This window comes from Python bivittatus, unplaced genomic scaffold (genome assembly GCF_059951505.1).
Source record: "Python bivittatus isolate LINGU-HERP-01145 unplaced genomic scaffold, Pbiv_v1 ctg000610_np1212, whole genome shotgun sequence".
Lineage (NCBI taxonomy): Eukaryota > Metazoa > Chordata > Lepidosauria > Squamata > Pythonidae > Python > Python bivittatus.
Window position 1 is genome coordinate 52140025 of NW_028277088.1, and position 22482 is coordinate 52162506.

At 35.8% G+C, this 22482-nt stretch overlaps 1 protein-coding gene across 3 annotated transcripts in view; it reads right to left on the minus strand.

The window, feature by feature from the left end:
- Positions 1 to 22482, minus strand: part of GLI3 (GLI family zinc finger 3) — a 278516-nt gene that overhangs the window by 63576 nt on the left and 192458 nt on the right. For all 3 annotated transcript variants that reach the window (XM_088150011.1, XM_088150009.1, XM_088150010.1), the window contains exons 8-9: positions 17390 to 17591; positions 840 to 1056 (exon numbers count right to left, since the gene is read on the minus strand). In XM_088150011.1, the coding sequence (XP_088006137.1) occupies positions 840 to 1056; positions 17390 to 17591 (419 nt within the window). The remainder of the gene's footprint in view (positions 1 to 839; positions 1057 to 17389; positions 17592 to 22482) is intronic.

Genomic DNA, 22482 nt, shown 5'->3' on the forward strand with positions numbered 1-22482 from the left:
ATGATTCACTTAAAAAAAAATTGATATAAACTCTTTTTCATTGCCTTTTACCTGAAAAACACATTTTGCTATCTTCTACTTGAATCGGGTAGATAAACATTTCCTTAAACAAATATTAAGCAGAGTCAGTTTATTCAGTGTATGTTCTGGATTACATCATTACAATTTTAGTGCCTCCTAGTTTACTAAACTAAAACAGGATATTTGAATGAAATGCACTTTCTGCAAGGCAGCAGAATCTTACAATTTTCTCTAACACAACTTTATGCCTCCATAGAGAATAGAATATCACGTCCACTGATTTGGGAATTGTACTGGCACACACTGTGACTTTTCAAATCATCTGCTCCTTTCCTACCTATTGTAGGCCCGTGAAATTTTTGAAAGGTACTCCTGAAAGTTTGAGTATTCTCTAGTATTCAGTGTGGCATGAGGGTATAAAACCAAAAGAAACAGCTGCCTCCTAATACTATGCATATGTTCATGGACCTCTTTGGATCCCAATCTTTTGGTTCAAAAATCAGGGACAGTTTTGCCTCTTACTTTCTTCAGTAGGATATGAATTGCATCCTTTTACTGTTTGAATGTCCTTTGCCTGAACACTCTCAAACTGTAAGTTCCCAAACACTGAGTTTTGAAGTTATTTAAATATTTATAAGGGATGGAAAACACTCCATCAATTCAAAACCATGATATACTCTAGGTAATTTATAATAAAAGACTGCATACATTGCAGCCCCAAGGTACTTGTTAGCCAATCTGTTCCAAGAGCTGTGGTGATTAATCGCTATTGTGGACAAGTCAGTATGGTGCAAAAATCATTCTTTACATTCCCTTACCTGTGCAGCCTCTGAAGGACCTGAGCTGACCTGAACAGGATTCAAGACATTGGGGATGCCGGGAATAGGCCTCTGTGTAGGAAAGGTTGGAGCAGGATGGATGAGAGGAGGGCTGTGTCCAAAGGCTGAGCCCAGGCTTTGCTGTCGACTGATGATTTGTTGATGCATCTGCTGGAGGGATACTGGTGTGGGAGGGTATGTGAAACTTAGCGCTGGGCTGCATAATGACAGAGGAAAATAGAAATAAGTAAAAATAATTTAGGGAATTGAGCCTAGAGGTTCATGAATTATTAGTATTTTCAAAACAAGAACAGGTTTGCCTTAACGTCTATGGGTGTTTGAGTCTGAAAGCATCACTCTCTAGAGATGCCATGATGCGCATTTTAAATCATGTACCAGCTTCATATGGAAGGTTATCATTGTGAGGAACTGAAGCTAAAACTAGCTCATCTTTCAGATCTATGACTGTTAGATCTTGATCTGATATCATAGCTAAGCAGCAATTTAGTCCTATATTGTGGGTGCAGACAGTAAGCAAACTGATTAAATAAACTCCTCAAAGCTGGAGAGTTCTAAAAGTGTTAACCTGGTTTTTTTTTTTTAAATTACTGTAATCCACTTTTATCTGAGATGCTTCAAACTCACTCATCCCTTTCTTTTGGACACACAACATATATTCTATTATTCATACTTCCCACATACAGGACCTTCTGTATACCTGTCATGCTTTATTTCCTCAGTTGGAAAAAAAATGACACTTGGTAACTCTTTCTATTCTGAATAATTAACATATCAAATTCATATTCCCCTAAAGCATCTAAATGAAAAGAGAATTCCTTATGCATGTGTTGTGTGTGTGTGTGTGTGTGTGTCCATGTGTGTTTGCTTTCTAAATAACATATTTTGAACTCTTCTGTATAGCTAGGTGTAGGGGGCAGCATCTAGCTGATCTTGAAAAGTTAATGACAGTTGCCCCTAATTAGCATTAGTTGGAAGTAAGCAGGCTAGCATTTGGATTGGAGATAACCAGAAAATCACAGGGCTGTAGGCTATTCTGAAAAAGGCCAACAGGAAGCCTCTTCCATATAGTCAAATAAACCACGTGGACATATACAGAAAGTCACAGAAATTTTACCTTTACATTTGAATTCATCTGAAAGATTATCAATGGTATATAACCTCCCACGCCGCCCCCCCACACACTAATCAGTTGTGCCCCAAAACATTTCTATTCACCTACAGAAAAAAAGGAAATACCTTTTCCACGCGTTATTTTCCTCTCCCCCATTTTCCTTTTTCTTCTAAAATATAAAAATTCCCTTGAGTTTAATTTACCCCATGTTGACTTTAAGGACTCTTCCCTGTAGTTAAGATTTCCCTACCTGCCCACATCCCGAATTGGCAATTAATTATGATCAGGGAAGAAATAAAATCGTGGATATATAAATTGTCAGGAAGAGTAGTGTGCAAAATTTGAAGTGGTGCAAGTCTGAAATTCCCCATTTTGGCTTCTAGCCACTACAATTTTACCAGAAGTCTTCCAAATTTGAAGCCGGAATGTTTGTCCTCAGAACACCTCTGGTATTGTTGGAACAGCATTGGACTACTTTAGGTAATGTTGTAACAATCTGTGTCAAATTCAAAGTAATTTGAATGCCCCTTTCATAAATTAAAGGATAGGAATCAAGTGAAAACCGACAAAAAACAGCTGCTGCAGGAGTTAAATGATGTTAATTATGCAGGATTTACTTCCAGGACATTTTAGCTGAAGAAGAGTACCAAGGTCTAAGAGAGGATATAACAACTGGTGAACCATAATATTATACGCAATTCTTACTATTGTTTTACTTGAAATACATTGGAGTCAATTTCTATACATTCAGTTGAGTGTCAGTACATTGTAATGGTTAGGACATCAGAGCAGAACAGGGGAAACTGAATTGCAGTCGCAGTCAACAATGAAATTTTCTGGATGACCTCTCCATCTTTTGCCTGACAGGGTTGTTGTGCCTATAGGAGAAGACAGTTTCATAAACATAAGTGGTCCCCAAACCATTTTAAGGATGGGCTTATTTAAGCATAATGTAATGCTTTTTAAGTTACTCAGAACAATTTCTTCTTTTCAACTCATCTAACTAAATCAGGTGAACAGGAGGAAGAAAAATAGTCCCATACAATTTTATTAATGACCAGTTTCTTTGACAGAGGTTAATTAACACACACACACACGTGTATGTGTGTATGAGTGTGCAGTGGTTGATAATGTATTTTAATAGCTCAAAGAGAGTAGTTACACTTATTCTGTCCTATGGTTACTGAAAGCATATGTGTGAAATCATTGTATTTCATGATGAATGGCTTGTACACTGAAGAATAAATTGAACAAACTGGCAAAGAGCTCACTGAACATGAAATCAGCTATTAGAAGAAAGCTTGTGAACAAATTCTGAAGCTGATATGCATCTTTTGATTAACGTCCTATCAATCATCCACAGAGGCTACCTTAGCTAAGTTGTGCTGTAATCATTCATGGTTGCTCACAGAGAGCACCAGCAAGGACTAAAGGGTTGCAATAACTGAATATTATTACCAATTTCTCTCTACCTCTTGCAGTGAACAATTACTGTGTTGGAGACATTTCTGTCCCTTTATTCAAAAAGTACAATGTCGAACTGAAAGAGATTCCCTTAAGACCTGCAAGATCACCTCAGCTTTTCTTAAATGGATAACTTTTATAATAGGGAGCTCTCTAAGAATAATAGTAACTTAATCATACTGAAAAATCCATTTTAAAAATGAAATTGTCAAAAATATAGTAAAAATCTAAAATTGTTAAATTAAAAAGTAGTTAGTTTTTTTTACATATTTCAAAATTTTGTATTTTGTACCAGTATTTTCTGGTAACGTGCTTAACCACAGCAATAATTCCAGTGGGTGACTTTGATTACACCTACCAAAATTATAGTGTATTTTGGTTTTGTCAAAGATGCTTCCCACATATGTTTATAGGTAATACAAAATATATATGTAGTAGGTTTTCTAAAAGTACAATTGGAGGTTTTAACTTTGAAATTAAGCTACTGGAAAAAATGTTCCATCAACAGAATATGAATTTTTTTGAGGAGCTTTAATTATAGAACATTCATTTCTATATGATATGCTCCAGTTTAATTTTGCCATAGCATTTTAGGCCAGAGTAGGCTCTAGGAAATATCATAGAGTAATGAAGTGATTACAAGTATTAGTATGCATAATAAGCTTTAATAGACATTTATTGCTATTTATCTGGAAGGGACATGGGTGCTTTTTTACTGCAATATTTTGACACCAAGATTCATTGATCACTAATTTCAAAGGGGAAAGAGGTTAATCCATCAGTTTCTCTACCAAAATGGCACTGATAGAAATTCTTTAGGTGACATTCTGAATGGTCTGAGCTTTCCATCTTTGCAAACAAATGAGTGATATGGCAAGCATAGTGTTCAAAACACATTTAAGCAATTGATTTTCTCTCCTGTTGTAATAAGATCTATAGACATATGAATGAGCAGACCATGAGCCAAGATTAAAAACTGCTTCATAACAGAATATAACACAGCCACATTATCAATAAGGTTACTGTAAAACATCCTATCATCCATTATTTTTCTTTATCTAAAATTTATTATTGTAATAAATATTGTTACTGAACGTGTGTCTTGTCTTATTATTTCTTGAATTTTAGTTCAGGCAAGTTTTAGCATATTTTTATAAAATGATTAGCACTATTTTATTTTAGGACTTACACTGTTTTACATGTCATCAATGGGCTTTCAAGTCAAAAAGACAAGAATAACTGAAATGAGATGCAAAATCTGAATTTTACATAAATTATCTGTTGAACTGTTCATGAAAATGGCTCCCATGACACATACAATAAGTGTATAGTAAGTATAATAAGTGTAATACTCAATAAGACCAGCAAAATATCCTTTTGGAAAGCATCAGAACTTGGCTTCTCCCCACCTTTTCTCCCTTGAAGAAACCTGTACAGTTTTATATGCTGATTACTGTTGTTCTTCACTCCTTCCCCTTCAGGTTGACATACATTCAATTATTTGTTTTACATTTTTGTAGATTTTTGTTTTACATTTACAGATTTATTTTCGTTTGCAGTAATTAATATAAGGGAATAGCTTACTGGCTGCAAAAAAAAAGAAAAAAGAAAAAAACGGTATTGTAAACATGTTTTCCTTGGTCTTGAGCTATGGAAAACATTGCAGGTGTGCTAGAATACAATGAGGCTGCAATTCCACTCATACTCGTCTAAGAGAAAGCCCCATTGAAAACAGAGTACTAACTGGAAGGAACTATAAAGAGGATCTTGCTTTGCAGCATGCATCGTAGTATGCTCACAACTTATATCTGTATAAGGAAGAGAACTCAAAAAATTATCTAAATATTAGTAACATATCCCAATAACCGAAATATCTGTAGTAAAGTACATGAAAATTGTAAGTACTTGATTACATAGCTTGTTTCCATTCTCTTTTCTTTCTTTCCTTTTCTTTCAGCTACAATTTTAAAAACATAATTTATTCTGTGTCCCCATGTTGCTGGAAAGTATCAATACAAGTAAATTACAATGCCCATTTTTTTCTATAAGATTTTCTTGACCTATATTTCCTTCAAATGGTAGTCATCAATCTCTGACTTACTCCTACAAAACAATATCCCTAGAGTTGGCATTTGAGTTCTCTTACATGTACCTTAGTGCTGTACAAAACACAAAGAGAATTATCAGTTTTTAAGAGCCAACGATGTACTAATGAAAGAAGAGTCATCATAAGCAGCAGTGTAATTCATTTGACACTGTATGGAATACTTTCTCATTTCTACTAAGTTTTCTGCTGGAGTAAAAAATTCACTGTAAACCTTAACCCTGAAGAGACAACGTATTTATTTCTATTAATCTCCAAGTCAAACTCAGTTGAAACATCACTTAGTGAGAGAGGAACTTAGAAGAAACAGATACATGATACAAAGTTGATGGAATATTTTAGAATAGGGTCCCAAGAGTAATTCTGCAGCTGCTGAAGAGCATTTTTCAGGAGAAATGAACTGGTTGGGATTTAGTCACCTTTATGGAAGGAGCTGTTATTTGGAAGGTTGGGCTTAGCTTTGTAATTAAGCAGAGGAGAAGGAAAGCAAAAAAGAATGGAAAGAAATATTAGAGTATAGTGTATTAAAGTACTTTATTCTGTTTAATTGGTTGAAATGCAACCAATTATGAGAAGGGAAATTCTAACTCAGAAAAAAAAAAAAAAAGAAAACAAATGGGGCTGCAGGGGATTGGGGATCAAAACAACATAGCATCCAGATCTTGCCCTGTCTTTATTTTGGTGTGTGAAAAACTCAACAAAGATGCAAGTTTCTCTTAATATGATATAAATTTTATACTGAATTTTATATTCAATAATAACCAAAATCTTTATAAGACTTTATAGTTCCTGATCTGTGCAATTTCTATCCTATCCAAAACTTCTACCTGTCCAGTTTGATTGAAATAAACAGCAGAATACAAAATTGACACAGAGAATGCACAGATTGCTCTCAATAGGTCAGAGTGAGTGTCATAAGAGTGAAGAGGGAATCATTCAAGTCTTCAACAGTATTTCTAATTGTCAAGACATGATTTTGTCCAAAAAAAGGAGACCATTCACTGATGTTTCTGAGATTTAAAATTGTTGGATATTCTTAGTGAATGCTCAGACCCTCCAAATCAAGACAAATTCAGAAATTGAAAAAAACAAACTGCCAAAGATTCAAAAGAAAAAAAAAAGATAAAAAAGAATAGCTTCAGTGATTTCTGCTCTTTATTACTTCTGTCACAAATGTTTACAGACCTGTAACCATTCATTTAAACTAAATTCTTTAAAAATTTTAATGGTTTTATCAAAACATTTGTAATTTTGTTTTTCTCATTTTTGGGGAGGGCTGTGTCTTTTAATATGATCCGATATAGTATAAATGGAGAGGTTTTAACCTTTTTTCCTTGATAATCGTCTTTAATATTAACTGTATAAAAAAAAAAAAGGGACCTGAATTTGTTCTTTTAGAGAAGACTCACATTCTTCCTAAGGACAAACCATTTTTACCACTAAGGTGAGTGAGGGAAGTTTATGTAAATCCTAATTCTAAATGTGCAAAAGATGTTGTAATTTTACTTGCCTCCTTCACAGATGATTGTTGAACAAGAAATATCAGATGGAAAATGTCATTTTTAAAATATTGTATCTAAAACAATAAAGTCTAGCATTCCTGAACGTAAATGGTCAAGGCACAGATTCTTCAGAACAAGTACATAATTGTTTCCAACACCTTTATACTAAGTCAACAGACAATATGATAGTTGGAGGTAATTTGAATAAAATTTTAGATCCTTTTTTTAGATAGCAACATTTCAGATAGATATTTGCTGATATCTTATTCTCTGATATCTAAAGTTAAGCATATGATACAGATGCTTTTATAATTTCAGACCATGCTCCTGTGAAACTTATTGATTTATACATTGTTGTCTTTGAATGTATCTTCACTGAGTGATTAAAAATTTATTAGATATATAAAACAGGAAATGGCAGATTTTTTTTTCCATTTTGTGCATTAATAGCACTTGGAGAAAGAATTAACTATAGCTCCACAGCCAGTAACTCTTTTTTGCAAGAAATTGATGAAATTGATATTAGTTATTTATATAATCTTTGCAATGAGGTTTAATGCTTTGTCCTGGTAAACCAATGGGGGATTGCTTTAAACCTGAAATTGGTTTCTTATGATCTGAAAACGAAGTTAACGGGGAAAAAAAACCCTTTATGTACGCTATATGCCTCAGAGAACGTTTAATGAGAGTTGTTTACAATTGCCTAGCTGCTGGAGATACAACTGGACTATCAACTCGTATGATATGTTCCTGTCTTATTGCTGTCAGACATCAAGAGGATTGTTAAGGTGATTCTGGATGAACTGTTATATGTTAACATGCATATGTTCTTATTGGCTATATCCCCACTGGAATCTATCATGACAAGAAGAACTGTGGATTTTTCCAGCATGGAGATTAGATAAAGGAATTGTCATACTTCAAAGAGAAGGAAGAATTGTTGATACATGTGTATCAGTATTGGAATTTATTTCCAACACTTTTTTTCCCCCAATAAAGGGGCAAAAAGGTGGTGGTGGGGCTTACAGTTAATATGGTTCAAGGGTTGGGAGTCATAATATTCATAAAATAATTTTCTGTTGTACCTATTTATACTTCCCTTTTTATTATCTTTTAATAATTTTAATCTTTAAAAATCAGAAAGATAAGCTAATTAATTTTTGTTATATTGGTATTTTAACATGTGCTTCTAAAACTCAGGAGAAAAAGAGAGAAGAGACTGCAATGAAATTCTTTTACATACATACTCTCATACTTTTACATACTCTCTTCTTACATACTTAAAACTGATATTGATTGATTGGCCTAATTGGTTGAACAGATCAATCAAACTGCTGTGTATCTTACACATAATGTGACAAAATTTGGCATACTTAAGGAAATGGAATTGTTTGGATCTGGAAGTAAAAGTTTTAAATAAAACTGATCAGAGGCACCAGGATGCAGCTCATGGCATATATCAATATAAAATGGACAGTATAATAAAACATGTTTGGTGGTTTCAATGACTCCTTCACTACATGGGCAAGTCTGAATTTAAATGGGATGCCTTTATACCTCCCCTCTAGGACCGTTGATGAAAGCATGTTAACTGTGCCAAGTCCCTTCTTAGTTTGGGAACCGTAATATTCCCAAGTATTCATGTCTTTGAAAAACTGAAGAAGCCATTGGTGTATTTGTATTCCAGAAGTGAAAGGCACCAAAAATAACTTTATATTTTGTCTCACTATCGTAACAAATTCAGCAGAAGTATACTTAAACCGACCAGTATCCTTCCCCTTCTTTTCCTGTGAACTCTATTGCTTCTGTAACTGCATTCTTCTCTCTGCCTTTAATCTCCATTCTCTAAAATTTTAAAATCTGAGATAAAACAGGGCAGCAAATTACATTTCAATTACATGACGGCATCATGAAACTGACTTCAAGAAGAAGAAAAGCAGATCTTATAATCAAAACCAAACTTGTCCCTAGTTTGTGGCTGCCCTACATAAGTTGCATGGTAGCTGGTCCCAATAGTGGAATTTACCTCAGAACAACAGTTGTTAAATGTTAAGACACTTGTTTTTTCCATGAGCGTTTTTCAAGACAGTTCACAACAAATATGCACACCGTAAGTTTAAACATTGTAGGAAAATTAAACAACAAATAAACTCCACAAAATCAACAAGGAAAAATTGGCTGCCTTTCACAAAACCAGGCTCATAGGTTCATCATGAGATGCATTTGGAAAAGAAAATTGCTCTCAGATGAGCCCTATTTCACCCATTCACCTCCATTTCTATAGCAGGGTACATTCTGTTGGACGTCCTAGACAGATTTTTCCTTTAATTAGGTACTAATACAGTTTTGGTTTTTTTTTTTAAAATGAACATTCACATTTCAATACAGGTCTTTGAAAAATAACTTGATACATACTTCTTGATCACATTTAACTTAACATTTAAATGGCAAGTCAGCATTTTTACTTCATGTTCCTTTGATTTAATGGCAGGATAGGTCTAAGGAACTCCTTCAGAGGTTGCCTGTAAAATAGTTCTTTTTATGCCCCATCCCCTTCCAAACCAATACACAGACACTCAGTTACAGAAGAAAATGTCAGCGTAAGACAAGGATGCTGTTTGACAGGTATTATTCTGAAGCTAAAGGTTACTTTCCTTGTTCTCTACCTGTTTTAGATTTTGCTGAACTGCACACAACAGCACACGTAAGGCCTGCTGTAGAGCTGACATGAAAAGATGGCTGCTCTTTAATATTCATCCCATCCCATCCCATTTAGCTTAAATCGCGTCTTTCTAGTCATATGTAACAGCACATTAATGCAGGATCAGCATCATAATGTTTTATTCCACTTCTATTTCTTGCTGATTTGTTAACCAATGACCATTGACACCAGTAGTCTAGAAGAACTATTTTTTTTCCTTCGTCTACTTCTTTTGATGAATAACTACTAAAACATTCAGCAAATTATGTTAATACCTATGAATGTACTTTGTTTTATTATGATACTAGGCCTATGCAATGGTGCAAATTCATCCACCCACTGGTGACAAAAAACACCCAGAGCTTCGTTATGGCTTAGCACAGCAAATGGTAGATGTCTCCCACTAAGCCATCTACTGAAATTACATAAACTAACTTCATTTGCCTGAACACATGTCCTACATTTAAAAACTTGAATATTTAGATTTCCTATGTCTTGGGTATTTCAATCGATTTCCATCAGGCGATTTTGGTATTTTATGACTTTCATCTTTTTTTTTAAATTCTTCATGGCATTTGCACTGTTCTTTCAGAAGAAGACGGAATAAAATTGTCCTCTTTTTTTTATAATTTCTACTAGTGTTTCCCCATTATCTGAAGATTTTTTTAAAAGAAATGTATTACAATAATTAAATAAAAAATTAGTAACTGATTCCAAGAAAATCAAGCAAAAATGAAAGAAATATTCCAAAATTCTGTACAGTTGAGATGTCAACATCCAAGATACCCATCCAAGATATCCCCACTTACAAAAAAATCCAACAACTACTAGAAGATGAAGCTAGATCAACACTCCAAACATTACCAAGACTGTACAAATTGATGGAATATCTATAGAAATATGGCAAGCATCCAAAAAAGAATTCTAACCAAGCTATTCCAGCAAATCTGGAGATCAGCACATTGGCCAACAGATTGGAAGAGGTCAGTCGATATACACTATCAAAGAAAGGAGAAAAACTATTGTACAATATCCTTAATTTTATATGCTAGCAAAATAATTTTTAGGATTATCCAACACAGATTAGAGCACTACATTAAAAGGGACATGGCAGATGTTCAAGCTGTCTTTAGGAAAGGCCAGGGAACAGAAGACATTATGGCTGATGCACAATGGATAATTGAGAAAGCCAAAGAATATCAAAAAGAAGCCACAGTGTGTTTCAATAGAAGGGCCTTTGACTGTATTGATCATGTTCAGCTCTAGAATGTGCTTAGAAAAATGGGACTCCCAGAACATTTCATTGTCCACATGTGAAAACTTTTCACTGGCCAGGAGGCCACAGCATGGATAGAACATGTCAAAACACAATAGTTCTGAGTCAGCACAACTGTGAGAAAAAGCTGTATACTCTTTATTTATTCAACCTACATGCTGAATGCATATTAAGAGAAGCTGGATTGGAAGAAGATGAGCATGGTTTTAAAGTTGGAGGAGTAAGCACAGGGGAAACATGGTCTAAGATTAAATATAAAGATCAAACTAATGATACTAGTTACAGCAACAAACCTTAGAGCTGACAATGAAGATACTGAAATGATTGATAGGTTCTGCCTTTTAGGATCAACTATTAACAGCATACTGTATGTTATTCTAAAAGTCTTTCCTATCCAAGGGATAGATCTGCAACTCTGATATGGAGGTACAAAGAATGATTCTGAGAAGGACAGGTGGAAAAAAGGAACATATCTTCATAATGGTAGGATACCAGCACTTGTAACAGACCTTCTAATAGAAAAATGTTTACACCATTACATTGCTCTAATGTTCAGCAAGCTGAATCAGAGAAATCTATCAAGGCAAAGTATTTAGATTTTTTTAAAAAATAAGGGGCCCAGTGTAAGTAGAATTAAGAACTCCAGTAAAGGTATGTGGTGTAATTAATGAATGGACCTCTCTCTGTCACATACTTAGAAAAAAATTTTTTTTTCTTTTTGTTGCAAAAATCATCATAGGACTGTGGTCCGAGTGCGCAGACGTGCACTCTCTCTCTTTTAAATAGCATTTACTGACTTATTTTATGGCACTGCCATAAAATGCCATAAATTTATGGTAGTGTGAATGTATGTTTCTGACCTGTAGCAAAGTATTCTTAGGTTTCTTAGGTGAAAAGCACATAATAAAACCAGGAAATACTATCTACATGATCAATTTCTTTATCTTACAGCAGTATGTACTATATGTACTATATAGTATGAACTATAATGCTGAATATCTATGGGGAAAAACTATTTTCATTTCTTAAGATGAAAAAAAACAATGAGCTCTTATGGCATTTCTGAATTTTACAGAAAGAAAGGGACCTGATGTCAAAAAACATCTGGTTCCTTTTTTTGGGCTCTTCTGATTTTTATAATGACTATAATAACTGAAGCCAGCCTTTATGTTTTATATATGTTTTAATTCCTTATTTCTAGCCTAAAACATCATTTAAGGTTTTTAAATGAAATTTTGCATGTCTAACGTGAGAAAATCTTGAGAATCAAAAGAAATCACACAAAATCAAATTGCATACTCTCCTACTCCACAAGGTTCTAGAGCAGTGTTTTTTGAACTTGGCAACTTTAAGAGGTGTGGACTTCAACAAGCTGGCTAGGGAATTCTGGGAGTTGAAGTCCATACCTCTTAAAGTTGCCAAGTTTGAAAAACACTGCTCTAGAGCATTTCTGATAATTTAAACCTGTTTGCAGAACTTAGTCATGCCATGTCTGGGTATCTGTGACCCATGGGATGCAGATGACCTTGACCCCAATTTTTGCGACCCCATAAAGCCTCTTCTCAAGATCTCACTCTCAAAAATACCTGTTTTAAAAGCTGAAGTCTTCCTTCTTTAAAACAAAATCATCACCCAAATAAGTATGTAGAGCCTCTAGTAACTTTAGCATACCTATTTGGAAGACTTTCTCCAGCTCAGGCATTTCTTGAGTTTTTGGTATGTTGTAGTTTAGTGCCCTTTTGGACTAGAACTTCTGTTTTAAATCTGAGTTTAATACATTTCTGAACGAGACATTCTTTAAATACCAGCACTACCTGGAAAGAGTGGTAGCCAGAAATACTGGGAAAGAGCTGTTCTGACATCTCTGCATTGCTGGTTCTGTCCCAAATTAGTGCATTATAGCTTCTGCCAACAGAAGGTTTATGTGACTGTCCTTTTGACTGTTTTCACTACATTGTGTGTGGGGAGTGGGTGAGGAGGTGTGACATCACTTTGCCTACACCTATCTTATTTTACTGGCTGCTGGTCACCACTGTCACTTGCTGGCAGCAATGCCATTCCCTTTAGCACTTACTGATTAATGAAACAATAAACATTAGGGTGAAAGTGACAAGAGTTGTGGTTCCCCTCCTAGCCAGTGTGATAGATCAAAGATGCAAAGGAAGAGCACAGGATTAATAAGACAGAGAGATACTGCAATTCCTCCACTGTGCTGGCAGGCAGGCTATTTCTGAACAAGGAGGCTACTACTTTTCTGGTTGGTGGAGAATGGTCATATACATTTCATTGCAGCATCTGATAGGAAGTGCTCAAATGTAATTATATTCATATACTTTATATTATATATTAATATTAATATATTCATATAATTAATATTATTTATTAATTATATTCAGAGATCTTTTTAGTTACAGACAGGTATGCTTTCTGTAAACCTCTAAATTCCATAATAATATTTGAGTCTAATGAAAGATTGCACAAATTCTATCAACTCAAGAGTTGCTTTGCTCTTTAACTCTTGGCCACTTGCCATGTTAGGAAACTTCTGGGTGTCACAAAAGGAATGCTGACATGAGGGCATGAACTGCACTTTTCCCACCCTGGTTTATTGCTATAGTTTCATTAATACAGAAGACTCAAGAATGGATAATATTGCTCATTCTGTAATATGTTGGTCCTTTTAACTTTTTATTGTTTCTCACCATTAAGGAAGATACTGTATATATGTATGCGTGATAGTTCAAAATTAACTTGAAAGGCAGTTCCATTGATTGTATCTTGCTCAGATCATGGAAATCCAATTCAAATATGTGGAATAATGCATAACATTGTTTACAGGAAACTATCTTCCTGCACAATTCTTTCTTAAAAAATAATAATAATCAAGAACAATAAATTAATGACTTTATGGAAAGCCTATCCTCTGACTCCCCTCCTTACCATAAGTCAGTAAGAGCTTATTTTACTCTTAAACACTTGATTTATGAAAAGAAACCTGATTTAGGTAACCAAGTTGATTTTTACTTTGCCTGAATCCAACCTCTTTATCCTTGGATGTTCCAGTTCTTTTCCCTTCCGTTTAAATTTGCCTCAACCTTTTGGCCCCCAACTGCTTAATCCCTTTCCAACTCGTTTAACAATCTCAACCAAGAAGAAAGGTGAAACTAATCAGTTACTGCTAAAACTTTGTAATTAATAAGACTTCATTAATTTCATGTTTATGCTCAGGTAGGCTGCTCAAAAGAAAAGGTCAGGTGTCAGAGGAAAAAAAGCATAGGTATGCTTTTAAAGTTTGAAAGAAACCTCAGAAGACACTTGATTTTACATATTGCCAATTTTGTCATGTTTTTGATTTCTAGAAAGTAAATATTTATGTGAATCTCTGCATTTCCCTTGCATGATATTAAAAGGGGATTTGTGGCAGGATCCTTAGATATGGTATAAACCAGGCTTCTTCCCAGGTTCAAAACTGAAATGATCAGCCAGATCATTTATCTGATAACTGAACACTGGTCCAACTGCTAATCTTGCCTCTCTAACATATATTCTTTGTCCTGCATGTATTGATACATTTTGAATTCTTTGCTCTAAAAATTATAATCTCCATACTATCAACAATTAAAAACAACATAAATTTTAAATAATGTTAAAAAAAAACCCAGAAAACTAAAAGCAATTACAATTCTCTAGTTATGCAATAAAAAGAACAAGGGAGAAAACAGATAACATCTTCAAGTAAAATTTACAGTCTGTGTAATGAAGAGGTTCTCATGGAAAATCACCAGAAAGGATAAGATCGTAGCCTTCTGAGATGAAAAGTTTGATAGTACAGGTGTCTAAACCAAAGTGCCTCCACCATAGCTGAAATTGCTTCGAGATTTGTTCTAATTCTGGGAGTTAAAGTCCACACGTCTTCAAATTGCCAAGATTGAGAAACACTGCTCTAAGGTGTGCATGCATACGTGTGGACACTACTCATCAAACCAGTGAAAAGGTAAAAAGCCGAGCACTGACATAATTAAGTTATCTGCAATTAATAATAATAAATTTAGGCACCATGAAACTCCAGGCTCGTGACCCGTAAGAAGTCCTGCACAAGTCCTTAACTACAGCAGCAAGGGTCGCCCGGTGTTGCTATGGCGCAGACTGAGGAGCAGCCCTGGGGAAAGCAGGCAGACAATCCTTTCCCAGCCTTGCAGTTGCAGCTAAGTGGCAATGGATCTGGCCCAGCTAGAAACCCGGCGGGCATGAGCCCAGAGCTTCCTGAGCACAAAGGAGTGCCCCTTTCCTCTTTGAAAAACAGTTTGTTAATTTCCCTCTTCCCTCTAAAACAAGTTTGTTTAATATCTGTTGTGTTTTGGGCCACTCAAGGTTCACTTTCATTCTTATCTTTATTTATTTTTTTAAATACTAATAATTAAAATTTAAATAAGTATAGAATACATCCAGAAAAAAAGGAAAGACTGGCGGGAGGGGGAAGAGAGGGGGCTACCTAAATGTTTACTGTATAATGTTTTTCTTTCTTTTTTAAAAATGTTCTTTCATTTCAACATCAAATCCCCCCCCGAAACAATTTTAAATGCTTACAAAATATTGATTGCAGTTATTAGTGACTAGTGAGTTTATATTATAAACTGTAAGCATGTATGCACAGAGTCAGTTTGCTGCAGTGGTTAAAGCATTAGACTAAAAACTGGGAGACTGTGAGTTCTAGTACCACTTTAGGTATGAAGCCAGCTGAGTGACTTTGAGCCAGTTATTCTCTTAGCCCTATGAAGAAGGCAATGGCTAGCCACTCCTGAAATCTTGCCTAGAAAACTGCAGGGGGCAGTTGCCAGGAATAAAAAATGAGCTGAAGGTGCAACTTTTAAGCATGTATGTGACACATTATTGTACTTTCTAGTTACTATACTTTAACTAAGAAATAGTTAAACATAAACAATAGTTACATAAACATTTTAACATATTGCTATTACATGTATTTGCAATTTACTTCAACACTCATATTGTGGCATACAAATTTCTACTTGGTTTGGGAAAAGCTGTACAAAACATTTTTTCCCCCACACATGTTATATCAGAAATTAAAGGGTACATTGTTTTCCACCATATCTTAGATCAAGGGACAAAGCAAAATTGTAAAGACTTTAAATTGTGTCTGGAAACAAACTGGTGACTAGTCCAATTCTTTTGGAAAGTACTGTTAATATATTAGAAAAACCTGCTGATACACTGGCTTTATTTTCCATTCATTTAATTTTTTTATTTTTGAAATAATTCATTGGTACAATTTCCATCTTTGCTGATAGTATAACATTTAAATAAATAAATGTAGTGATGCCCAACATTCAAATGACACACATACACACACACACTCTTTATTTATATCCTGCCTTTCATTCAGGAGCCTGAGGCTCCTTCTCCTATTTTTTTCTATTACAGCTATTAAAGTTCCTGTAACACCTATTTGGCTTTCTTGTGTTCTGAACTGGGCAGAAGTAATAGTAACAGTAAAGAGGCAGGCAGGAACAAACCATTAATCAGGTCTCCTTTTTATGCCCAGATTAGAACCTTTTATGAATGGAATTAGTTATTCATCATGATCATAATAGAAATAACCAAAAATTTCTTCTTGTAATGAAATTGGCCTTTCCTTAAAACCATCAGTGATAGCTTTCATGAACTGTCATTATTCCAGTAGTTCAAAAAACTTTTAGATGGACCCTTAATCAGTAGCAATATTTAACCCTAGTCAAATAAATAAAAGATAATTGAGACATTGGAAAATAGTGAACTGAATTACTTCTCAAAATGCATAGATTATGGAATGTGATTCCACTTAACGATCACAGTTATTAACTCAGATGGCTTTAAAAGAGAACAAGTCAACTCTATAAGGATAAGGCTACCAATAGCTATATATCGCCTCACATATAAGCAACCTGTCACAGAATACCAGTCATCAAGAAAGAATAGCAAAGGAATTATATTTCTCATAAGAAGTCCTATTCCTCATGGGATTCTGAATGGCATACACTTAGTTTTGGAGTGCTCTTGCAAATTCTTCATATTCTACAGAATAGACATGCTTGGAATATGCTGCCTTCCTTGTATCTCCTCCTAAAATTGTGCCTAATACATGTCATTTAAATGGTTTTGATTGCTCAGGATCTTTTATTTTTTGTTCTCATACTGTACTAAAAAAGGATACTTAAACGATGCAATATCCTTGGGGAGGGGGAAATTAATTTCTTAATCCCAGATTCAGTTGTTTGAAATGAAGGTTATATAAAAACATGTTCATAAAAGGATTTATGAAGTCTTGCAAGATTGATATATACTGAAAATTCCTGCAACTTGTCAGGATTTACCTTATTGCACTTGCAGATAAATGCCCATAAGAGCCACTTGCTGAAGAACTGCTACGGGAATTATTCAGAATTGTGACCAAGGAGTTTGGAGATGTGCGGATCATGGTCTGAAGGTCAAAACTATGATCAGACAGAGGTGATAAGGACAATGTTCTCTTTCGACTTGGTCTTGTTGGCAGCCTGGGACTTGGGAACCTGGCACCTGTTGTATAAACAAAAACAATTATTTATCAGAGCACCAATCCTCTTTATTTATTGCTACTGGCAGTGGATATAAAGAGTTGCCAAACTAGTACATGCTTTTGACAAGCGCACTCTTTTCACTTATGATCTACCGGCTACTATTGAGGAAAATTAGGAAGAAAAATTTATCTTTCCATTGCTTACCTCAAGGGAGTTCTGTTTATTAATGTGCAAGCAAAATGATAAATTGCTAAACAAAAGGAAAAGACTTTTATGTGTTATCCTTCTCATTTCTGGTGATTTATGAATCTGATGGCTGGTTAGACATTCACTTCATTAATTCACTAGAAGCAAAAAGATGGAGTGGTTCAAATCTGAGCTAGTGGTGAATGCACAACCTTACACTCTATTAAAAAGTGCTAAAAGGCTTCTAACATACACTCAAGCACTCACACAAAGGGAAAATCAAGGTGCTGTGTTTTGTTCATGAATGGAATAATTTTTTTTCTAAAATATTTATAGGTATTTATATTTCATCCTTTCTCCTGAGGGCTCAGAATGGAATAAAACTTAAAGCTTCCCAACAATTCTGCAAAGTAGATTAGGAGGAAAGAAGGATTTAAACCAATACCCTAAATGTTATTTATGATAACTTATAATATATTTATTTTATTCATAAAACAGTCCTATAACAATTTGCTATCAAATGTACCAGTACTTTCTGATGGCTATGTTGGATATGTGAATATTAGTATGTATCTTTTTAAAACTAAAGTCTGGAAGCTTTTAATGTAGAATTCTGGAATTCCATTTCAGCTAAGAAATTCACTAAATTTTAATTCTCAAACTTGGTTGATTATGACCTTAAAGAATTCGGATTCAATGGAAAGGATTTAAGCACATGTTACTTTGCCCAATTAAATCCACAGGATTAAGTTTAATTTTGGTGTGTCCACAGTGGCATATTTATTCTTACAAGCACTTTTGTAAATCTTTCAAGGCAAGTGATTAAAGTTACCTATCAAAATGTCTATTTTTTCTACTCTTCAGTATATGTTTCTTTGTATATAAAGAAAATAAAATCATCCCTGTTGCATGAAACATATAATCCACCCAGAATGGTATGCTGCAATTTCTAACAATGCCTGGCCTATGATGTGTGAAAAAAAAAGTTTTATAAAAGGCCCAGCCACCAATACAATACCACTGTGCATTTGCGCAAAACCTTACATTTGCTATATGAATCTTTGCTTTATTGCTTCTATCACTACATGATCTGAAGTCTAGTTATATTCCATCTGTGCTTTATTTTGGAACTCTTTGGCTATAAACCTTCAGATAAAACTGCCAGCAAGAGTGTCAGTTATCTCTAGCATCTGGTTTGTGGTTCTCTTCTTTCTTCTTCTCTTCTGTAAAGCTAGCAAATACCCATGTTGTTCCAATCTTGCTCCGGATACAGCGTTGACGAGTCAGTGAAAAATCCCCCACCCCGGACTCCTTATACTTTTCATCTCTTGTTTATGATCCTGCCACTTACTGTGTGGCTGTCTGCTACTTGATTTAATGCAGTGCTTAGATTCTTTGAAATTATGGTATCCTTTCCTTGACTTCAAGTGAAAATAGTTATCGAAGTTTACAAGAAAGTTTGTTTAATTAAGATTGCAAACTTCTATATAGGAGCAGGAAACTCAAACGCTATGCTTGAATAGTTCCTTTTCATTAGACTATAAGGCAAGGAAAATGACAGCTCCTGACTCCATAGTCATCTAATGCCAGCAAGCACCATTTCTCTCTAAGATGGTGTCTGCCAGCAGGGGTATTATGCTATATGATGGTGCACAATCAAATCTGATTCTACTGTATTCACAAATACCATTAAATCTTGCTTATTTCATTTTAAAACATCTTTTTTTGTAAATGTTTTTGGGGAACAAGGATGCAGTACATCATTTTGCTAAATGAGGCATTTCTTATTAAACTAATAAAATCCCCTCCAGATATTGAGAAGCTGTAAAGTGAGATGGCAGCTGTGTGAGAAGGTCAGCCCTATCTTTCCCTTGCCACCTTATTTTCCATTTGCCCTTCTTTGCTTTGGCTTCTGTGGTCAACTTTCTATGTGCACAGATTCTGTTTGCAGTTAACCTGCATCCTTAACTAAGGCCTATGCTTTCTCTCCCTCATTTTTGTTTTTGTTTTAAAACCATTTGAAACTTGTACCTAAAAGCATGGGAATACTTACAAGTCTCTCTCAGTGTATTTCCTCAGAGGCTGAAGATAGTTGGATGAGTTAGGGTTGTTCTATATTCTCGCATTTGATTCCATTGATAAAAGTCTGAAGTCACCATTTTTTTTCTTGGATATCTTATGTGCTGTTTCCCCTCCACTAAGCATCCTGCGATAACATTATCACTCCTTGGGAGAATGGTGCAAAGGTACCAGTGCCCCTGCCAGCATTGTTTGCAGGATCATAACTGCTGAAGACTTACCCTGCTGGAGCCTCTCTATATAGAGCTTGCATCATCTGCTCCCTAAGTGTAAAGGATGGTTGCCTAGAGGTGGTGGGATCACTATGGAAGGAGTGATGTAAGAGGATTCCCCTTTGGGCTTGGCACCCTATTTGTCTTTTTGGAAAAGGACTGGGTGAGAGCTGAGATTCTAATGAAAGGAATTGCATTATCTTGCTGATGTTATTAAATTATGGCTTGTCATTATGAGATTGCTTAGGGAGATGGTGGAGAGTAGAGAATGGAGCAAATATTTAAATACCAACTGGTGGGAGAGATACGTTAGAAAGTTGCAACCTGGCTGTTACATGGAAAGGAGGTGCTGGCTTCCCTTTTGGGCTGCAATCTGACCAAGAATGTCAAGGAGACAGTGAAGGTGGTCCCTCCAAAGCAAAGGTTGTGCATCAACCACATCTGGTGCTGGCATAATATTTACTATTCGCAATTTAATCCTGGATGAAAGTGTTGACTTAACATTTATCACACAGACATGGCTAGGGTGGGAGAAGTTAATCTCCTGACCTTAATCCTATAGAAATGTTGTGGAAGGACCTGAAGTGGGCAGTTCATGCAAGGAAGCCCACTAACATCTCTGAGCTGAAGCTGTTCTATAAGGACAATGGGCTAAACTTCCTCCAAGCCAACGTGCAGGGCTGATCAACAGTTATCAGAAACGTTTAGTTGCAGTTATTGTTGCCCAAGGGGGCACCACCATTGATTTTAATCTCAAGGCTGGGAAAATAATTGCCATAAGATCATTGACCTGAAATGACAAAAGGGAAAGTTTTAAGATTCAAAACACGGGCCTGAGAGATTGATATATTTCTGCTTTCCACAGACAGGTCTTCTGCATATACAGTGGTACCTCGGGTTACGAATTTAATCCATTCCGTGACTCTGGTTGCAACCCGATTTGTTCACAACCCGAAGCAAATCTTCCCATAAGGTTCAATGTAATTACCGTTAATCCGTTCCGGCGTCCGCGGACCACGCGTCAAGGGTGGAAAAACAGCCGCGGACCACGTGGCAGGGCGGAAAAACGGCCGCGGACCGCGCGGCAGGGTGGAAAAACGGCCGCGGACCGCGTGGCACGGGCGGAAAAATGGCCACGGACCGCGTGGCAGGGCAGAAAAACGGCCGTGGAACGCGCGGCAGGGCGGAAAAACGGCCGCGGACCATGTGGCATAGGCGGAAAATAGCCGCAGACCACGTGGCATGGGTGGAAAAATGGCCGCGGACCACGTGGCACGGGCGGAAAATGGCCGCAGACCACGTGGCATGGTGGAAAATGGCTGCGGATCCGGTTCGTACCCCGAGGTGGAGTTCGCAAACCGAGGTAAATTTTTGCGGCCAGAGCTGGTCGTAACCCGAAAAGTTTGTAAGCAGAGGCATTCATAACCCGAGGTACCACTGTATATGGCTTCTTTTAGGTCTACAAATAAAACATCTTATCTAGGAATATCAAGTCCCTTAACCTTCTGTTGTTACCTAGTAAATGCCGGGCTACATTTCTGGAGGAATAGAAATTTACAGCTATGTCTATCCTGAAGTCTGACACTGGATGATCTATGATGGAAGCTGGATGGATGAATACGACCCTGCTAGGTCTCCTGCATTTCTTGGTAGATTTCAATATAACCAACTAGAGTATAAGGGTTAGGTCCTTGGGGCAGTGTTTTCTACTAGTTCTGATCCTTCCTATCCATAGGATACCTGTAGTAAAATATTTGCACTGTATGATTATTGCCTACCAGGCTTAATTTATGATCTGATGGTGACCTTTAAAGCTCTAGGGCCTGATTATCTCAAGAATCACCACTCCTGCTATGAACTTGCCCAATTACTTATATCAGCAGGGGAGGTCCTTTTGATGAACCTCCTGTTTCTTGAAACTTACCTATTTTGTATACTGTAGCCTTTTCCTGTGTGGCTTCCAGGTTATGAAATATGTTCCTCAAGGAAGTGTATTTAATTGTATTGTTTTTTATTGTTACATTTTATAATTTGTCTCTTTAATTTCTGCAAGCCACCTTGAGTGTTATATAAACATAAAAGTAGAATGTAAATAAACCAAATAAAGAAATATAAAGAAATGCAACTCATGTAAAGTAGGAAGCTGGTTGGTAAATTTAAGATGATTGGTATGTTATTTGATTATGTTGCAAATTAAATTTATGCTTCAGGAAGAATAATCTTACTGTTTTTTATTGTTTTAGAGTGAGAAGGTATTTGGGGTAGAGGTTTTATTAAGAAAACCAAAAAACAGTTGTCACCTTTTAGCTTCCCTTAAGTTTCCTGTTGTACCTTTCTGATCCACAGTGGGAAGTAGCTCAGGAGCAGTAGAGAGGACTGATCTATTTTACTATTATTACTATCAGATTTATACATTACTATCATCAAAAAAGA